Here is a 7,239-nt window from a genome sequence, read left to right on the forward strand (position 1 = left end):
AGATCATCGCTGGGGAATTCTTCATTCAGAAGTTTTTGGTAATATTCCACCCATCTGTTGTTGATTGGCTCGTTTGACGTAAGCAGGCTTCCCTTCTCACTTCTAATATACTTATTAGCCTTCGTGTCAAGTGTTGATATATGGCGTTGTTTAGCGATTTTATATATTGTATACATTATTTGATTTTATATATATCAACATCAAACAACAAAACTAGAAAAAAAAGAGATTATGTCTTATTTTGACTTGAATATGTAGGTAATATTATATATGTTGCTGTAAAAGCCCGAGGTATGATACAACCTAAGATTCACTAACAATTCTATGGGATCAATCGCAAAACAATAATATTTTTTAAACTGCCAATTATCAAAAATATCTGTAGGTATCTTTTCAATAAATACTATTAGCCACAAAATTCAATCTACCAGGATATAATTACGTCGTCCGTGAAGATAAAAATCAAAAACCCACGCGCAAAGGCACTAATTTCATTTACTCATAATAATGTAGTTATTGATTATGATTTTACAATGTGTACGGTTTCCTAGTGGCGAGGTATTCCTTGACGCCAGGCAGCGCACGCACGGTATGCACGAGCGCGTTAACGCTGGGGTACTTTTTCTCGATTTCCGTGCCGAGGAACAAGTTGGCGCTCTCCACGATGCCCACCAGGATGAAGTCGGCCCAGCTCAGCTGGAAAACAACTTAGCCGTCAAGTAGATGTTTATGTTATGGTAGTATTTCACCAGTAGAGATAAACTATTAGTAATTATTTATTTATTTAATTTTTATTGCACAAAAGAAAACACATCGTCCAATAGGTGGACTTAAGGCATTCTCTGCCAGTCATCATTTGGGCAAGCAAGAAGTTTAAATTTATATCCGGTTCGCCAACGCACCTTCGTTCACATCTAAAGTATTTTTATTAAGCTTATTATTACGCTCATATCCAGCACTTCAATCTGTCAATAAAATTACTGGATTACATACTTAGCAAAGAAAGCATCTTATCTTTTCAACTTATCAAAATAAATGAACAAAGTAACTTAACACTACATAATAAAACTAAAGAAAAACACTAAAACTAACTAGAAAATACACATTATCTATACTAAACATAAACCCCATTCCGACCCCCACCCTGTCCAAACGTGCCAAATATACTTGCGGTATTGCCGCGCTGGATAGCAAGCGATACTTGTTCGACCAAGTAGGAGCCTGAACGGGGATCGCAACCTCTATCACGCAAACGCCGCCCCAAGTCCCTTACCAACTTCTTCGCTTCCAAACACCACGGCCCAGCCGTCTCCACCGCGACCGGAACAAAGTCGTACGCCGGTTCCAGATTGGCGTATTTGGAGTGCTTTAGCCTCGCGGCATTTTCAGCGGCCGCGCCTGCTAGCCTACTGGCGAGAGCTAGGTGAGTAGGTGCAAATGTACTCACGCACGTAGCGTCCCACAGTAGGCAGTGGCCTCTGGCCCACGGAACCAGCGTCAAGCCGTCTGGGCGCTTGCCGTCTGTACGACTTAAGCCTTGAGGCTCCAGAATGCAAGGCACGTTCGCCGAGACCATGTTACGACGTATTAACTCATTGATCGCATGGTGTCTCGGGAACCGCCCCGCAGACCGGGAGCAGCTCAGGCCGTGGTGCCCATTCGCTTCAACCATCACTCCACATATACAGCGATGGGGCTCACACACCTTGGAACCCAGCCTTAGGGCGACACCTACTCTCAGGGTATCGTTGTCTAGTAGGGTCCCCAAATGTGGTGAAGGCAGTGCCTGTAACCAGGCCCCCGACTCGGGTTGCCTTACCGCTTTAAGCCGGGCCGCGTCCTCCACCCTAGCCGAAGTGTTAAGTTACTTTGTTCATTTATATAAAATAAGAAATAAACACTTACTTTATATCGTGAAAAAACTTATCAAAATTACCTAACCTTTAAAATGAAGATATACCTAGCTACTTGGGAATAACATCTTTTTTGACAAAATAAAAAACCTGTAGCGTATCATAATTAAATTAATATTACCAGAAAACTTAAAACTTTTATATAAAAGTAAAAAATATTGTATCAATATATTTTTATTTCATACTGGGATGCAGCCACGATGCAGCCATTTTCTTGCAATAAAGGACCGGCTTATTGTTTATAAATAATAAGCAATAATTTGTCGATGAAATTTAAATAGTAGACATTTTGCGCAAAGTTTTTTAGATTATACCTTTTTCATACTAATTAAATATTATTTTCAATGTACGCTGCCATCTGTGTGTTTGACGTTGCTTGTCACCCTTTAAACATAACAAATTTTGCAATACATTGCGTCTTAGAATAAATTTTAAAGTGTAATAAAAATCAAAACACAAGTTATTTTTAAAAGTTGCTGAACTAATGTTGGTCAGTTTGAGGAGTACAGCCTACAGCTTAATTTATTGCTCCTGTTACATGAAACATTTCAATAATATTATTGAATAATGCGTTAAAAAATTGAGAAATTTTTGCTCAAGGCCTGTTTGTGTGAGTGACCTTTACACTATCCATGTCAAACAAGATGGTGAAGTTAAGTTTAATAATAACTAACAAAGATGTCAGATGTCACTTTAACACAGGTGACCTAACTAAGTAGTGCCTAATTTGCTCGATAGGTGGTGACATCGTGAGATTCGTGAGGTAGAAATAGAAACGGGCCCAAAGGGTAAAAACGGGACCCTCTATTACTAAGATTCCTCTGCCCGTCTGTCTGTCACCAGGCTGTATCTCATGAACCGTGATAGCTAGACAGTTGAAATTTTCATAGATGATGTATTTCTGTTGCCGATATAACAACAAATACTAAAAAGTACGGAACCCTCGGTGGGCGAGCGCTTGATAGCGTGTGGCTCCCTTCATTATATCTCCACTACTAAGCATTTCAATACTTTTAAAAATTCAAAAATCAGCCAGGTATACGGGCTGGTTTGGGTCAGTGAAGGCAGCTACCAGATCCCGTGCTGCTACGCGAAAATGGTCTTAGAAGACCTTCCCTCAATTTCAAATGGGGTTGGCCGGTCGAAGTGTTTAGTAGATGGCGCCAGCATAGCTTGCCCAGTCAAGCCCTAGATTTGCGTCAAATTTTTGTTTTTTTAATGCCCTGGATGCCAGCCTTTTAAGCCAAATCTCATAGAAAAAGGGGCAAGCTATGATGGCGCCATCTCTGCAAACCTTTGACAGTTGCCAACCCCATTAATGAAAATGATTTTACAGATTTTGGAAAAAACATAGGTACCTAAAAGGTCCGAAAGTTCATATTTGACAAACTTTTTTTTGACGTGAAACGTAAGGTGAACGTGACACATCCATCTTAAGCTATGCTCGCGAGGTCTACAGCTCATAGAGCCACTAGTTTATTGCTCCTGTTACAGAAAACACCCGGTATATACTTAGGGTAAACCCACCAGTGAATGAACACCCCCCAGTGAATGAACAAATTCACGTTTTTTGTCTAAAATAAGAAATATAGCAATTTCTACCACAAGTCGTATTTTTTTTCTTATAAACAACTTTATTTCCTATGCAATGGCAACCCGTGATAAATTTATTTTCAACCAGTTTGAATGTGACTGGCGTTTGAAGTTTACGTGTTTCTGGTTTTGAAGTTTTGTATGGAAAAATTAGATCCCAGATAAGAACAGTGTACGTTTGGAGCACCATATGAAGTGCATATTTAATGTTTACCTGTACAAAGTTTAGTTATTTGGATAGATTAATGCTCACTTTGTCGGCGTATTATGCGATTAAGTCTTTATTTTTTAGAGTTCCATTACTGGCTTATCAAATGTTCTGAAACCAGTAAATGAACGGTTTTTTGTGATTCTGCATAGAAAACGATTCTGATTCATTCAGCCAGTATTGGAACAAACCAAATTTCTAGATTTTTCATAGTCCATTTACTAGATTTTTCATGCCTATGTATGAACAGTACAAAATTTGGCTTGTTCATTCATTGGGTTTCTACTAATTCTATGTATGAACAATGTAACCATGAACAACGGAATGAAAAGTCTATTATTTTAAGCAATATTTGCTGAGCCTGACCTTTTTTCATCAAAATATGCACGTTGTTTCTTGTTTTAAATATTGATTCTCTTTTTCTTATTAATATGTAACAGATTTCTGTGTTATTGGTGAATAACCATGATTTTATTACATTTTTATATATTTAATATCAAATAGAGGGGATAAAAAGATATGAACGCTTTCGCTATACCTACTAGAATAGAGCTGGAAAAGGGTTTTGTGTTAAAAATGTCTTTAAATGCTGATTAAAAAGATCGAAATTATGTTCATTCACTGGATTTTGCGGTGTTCATTCACTAGTTTTCATGTTCGTTCATTAGGTTTTTGGGTACTTTTTGATAAATAATGTTATAACTCAAAAACTATGAAAGTAATAAAGAATCGCAGAAATTGTTTTCTTAATTATTAAATGAGGATTGATTAAAGTGCAATTAATTATCTGAGAAATGATTTGTCAAACTTGGATAATTGCTTAAGTGTTCATTAACTGGAGGTCTTACCCTATTTGGTTTTAATTAAAAACTTTTAGCGAGCATTTTGTAGTTAAAAACTAGCTTACCTTGCCGTTGAAGAAGCCCTTGTTGGCTTTCAGTTCCTTTTCAAAGCGAGAGAAGAAGAAATCAACTGATTCGTTGATGATTTCTCTTTTAATGGCTTCCTTCCGAGTAGGATCAGTCTCCTTAATGAAGGTGACGATCCCTGCAAAACGAAATGTAATATTGTTATTAAGAAAACTATTGAATTTATGCTTTATTATGTGGTAAATGTTTACAAGAAAAACATAGGTAGGCCTTAAGTAAATAAGTAACAGGCCGAATAATCGTTTAAAATTATGTTGGATATAAGAGTTTTGAATGATTCACGTTTAGTTTCACTATGATGAGCTCCCGATAATAAAATAAAAAATATCGGGAGCTCATAAACAATACGAAAGGTAATCACGGTCTATATCCCGGTCATAAAAGTCTATGTTGGATATATTAGGAACCCATTATTAGCTCTTAACTCGATTTAATAATCAAATGTCCCTTTTTAGGATGTGGTAATTAACTCCGAGTATTTCTGTCGAAATAAAAATTCAAGGATAATCTTCGCGTTCTTTCATAAAGGAAACATAATAAAAGTAACTACCAGTGTTTTGTCCTTTAAAAAGGTATTAATACTATTCAATAATTGCCCTGAAGAGGTCGCCCTACAGTACAGACCCTTCCTCTTCCTACTACTGAAATCATAGGTACACATTGTGTCTACAATATCCAACGATAGGGGCCCAATGACTATCAGTCCGCCGAACGATATCGGCCTGTCAGTTGTTCGGGACTGTCAAATTTTTGTTCTAACTGACAGGCCGATATCGTCCGGCGGACTGATAGTCAGCGGGCTTGGGCCCCTTAACTCCTTACAATCAAGATTTGCTGTAATCTACATAGAGTTCTTTAATTTTGCTTACTTTAACCTTTATTTTAATTTGTTTAATAATGGCCCTAGTGAGATCTGATATACTTACTAGTCCAGAAGTCGTAGATGTTGAAGACGATGGCGTCCAGCACGGCCTGTTCCCAGGGGTCGGTGGGCAGAAGCTTGAGCTGGCTGGACACGTAGCGGGCAATCGCCAGCGACTGGTTCAGGGATCTGTTGCCCTCCTGGTACAGGGGCAACTGGCCGTACGGGAGAGCTGGAAAACAATGCAGACGAAATAATAAACAAGCGCGAGTCGGACTCGCCTGCCGAGGGTTCCATACTTTTTAGTATTTGTTGTTATAGCGGCAACAGAAATACATAATCTGTGAAAATTTGAACTGTCTAGCTATCACGGTTCATGAGATACAGCCTGGTGACAGGCAGACGGACAAACGGACAGACAGACAAACAGCGGAGTCTTAGTAATAGGGTCCCGTTTTTACCCTTTGGGTACGGAACCCTAAAAAGCCTTTTTGACGTATAAACACAAATTTACATCAAGGGCCGGGCACAAATTTAATCCCAATTCCATAAGTTTCCCGTTTTTCGACAAATTAGTAACATGTTAAAAACAGATTGGAATAAAGCATAATTAATATTAGGTAAGTAAAAGTTTGAACAATGTTATAGCCATATTTTAGGTACTTTCAATAAATATTGTGTATAAAAATTAAATATAAAGAAATAAAAACGAATGTAACCAAAACTTACAATGGAGGAGGATGCAAAGAAAAAGATGTAGAGTTTCATGAATACACCAGCTAAACTAGATGGCGCTGACATGGCCACAAACATTTATGGGTAGTGTGCAGATGTAATTGTTATAACAAATATACCTATAATAACGAACATATTTAATGTTTACAATCAAAGGGGAAGAGTGTTATTGGAAACTTTATTAGAATAGATACAGGTACTTACAGTCTTTCACACTCTTAATAGGCCAGTCCGAAAGCTCGTACCTGATGTCCTCGAACCTCTGCCCCCCATAGTGGAGGATGTACCTGATAGACTCGGCAATGCCGTTTAAATTCAAGTAGTGAAGTTTCTTGGACATCTTGATGTAGCTACTCAACCCCTGAGAATGACGAGCGTAAACATCATACCCAATTTTATAGTAAGTAACCATGGGTTTGATAACGGTCCACTGTTGACGAAATGATAAAAGTTCAACCAAATAAAGATAATGACTATTATGACTACATATTAAGTAACTTTAATGATTTAATATGGAGATTACGTGAAAAGAAGACCTCCTGATTACATCGGGAATGTTGCTATGGATCTGAACATTGTTGGGTCCAGAGGAAGAGGAAGACCAAAGATGAGATGGGCAGATACCATAGCAAAAGACATGAGGGCCTGCGACGTTTCAGTAGACGACACGTCCGATCGTGCGAAGTGAAGAGAAAAGATAAGGAAAGCAGACCCCACAATCAGATGGGAATAATAATGCTAAGGAGAGAGAGAGAGAGAGAATATGGAGATTATTTTGTCAGTTTGTCGGATTCTGTCATAAACGCCTCGTAGACACTTTAAGCAGGTTGGCAGGATAGGAACCAGTGCCTTCACATTCAACAGTGTATTTTTGATCAATTAACAAAGTCATCACAGCGTGTGTTATCAGTTTTCCAATGTATTAACGTACATAAATATAATAATATGTAAGTCATGATATTTAATCATGGCGGCGGCGGTCACGGTCACGGTCGGGAT

At 38.2% G+C, this 7,239-nt stretch overlaps 1 protein-coding gene across 1 annotated transcript; it reads right to left on the bottom strand.

Moving 5' to 3' along the window:
- Nucleotides 1-481: 481 nt before the first annotated feature.
- Nucleotides 482-6,619, bottom strand: LOC134755478 (glutathione S-transferase-like). Its single transcript, XM_063692033.1, has 4 exons — nucleotides 6,445-6,619; nucleotides 5,570-5,737; nucleotides 4,622-4,761; nucleotides 482-696 (listed from the first exon to the last, which is right to left on the bottom strand). The coding sequence occupies exons 1-4, from the start codon at nucleotides 6,578-6,580 to the stop codon at nucleotides 529-531; spliced, it is 612 nt and encodes a 203-aa protein (XP_063548103.1). The 5' UTR covers nucleotides 6,581-6,619; the 3' UTR covers nucleotides 482-528.
- Nucleotides 6,620-7,239: the final 620 nt, after the last annotated feature.

This window comes from Cydia strobilella, chromosome 2 (assembly GCF_947568885.1).
Source record: "Cydia strobilella chromosome 2, ilCydStro3.1, whole genome shotgun sequence".
NCBI lineage: Eukaryota > Metazoa > Arthropoda > Insecta > Lepidoptera > Tortricidae > Cydia > Cydia strobilella.

Excerpts from the sequence above, each read along its gene's own strand:
- LOC134755478 (XM_063692033.1), bottom strand. The coding sequence starts at position 6,580 with ATGTCCAAGAAACTTCACTACTTGAATTTAAACGGCATTGCCGAGTCT. Across the intron at positions 5,738-6,444 it reads TATTAAGAGTGTGAAAGACT|CTCTCCCGTACGGCCAGTTG; the intron begins GTAAGTACCTGT and ends ATTGTTTTCCAG. Across the intron at positions 4,762-5,569 it reads CATCTACGACTTCTGGACTA|GGATCGTCACCTTCATTAAG; the intron begins GTAAGTATATCA and ends TTCGTTTTGCAG.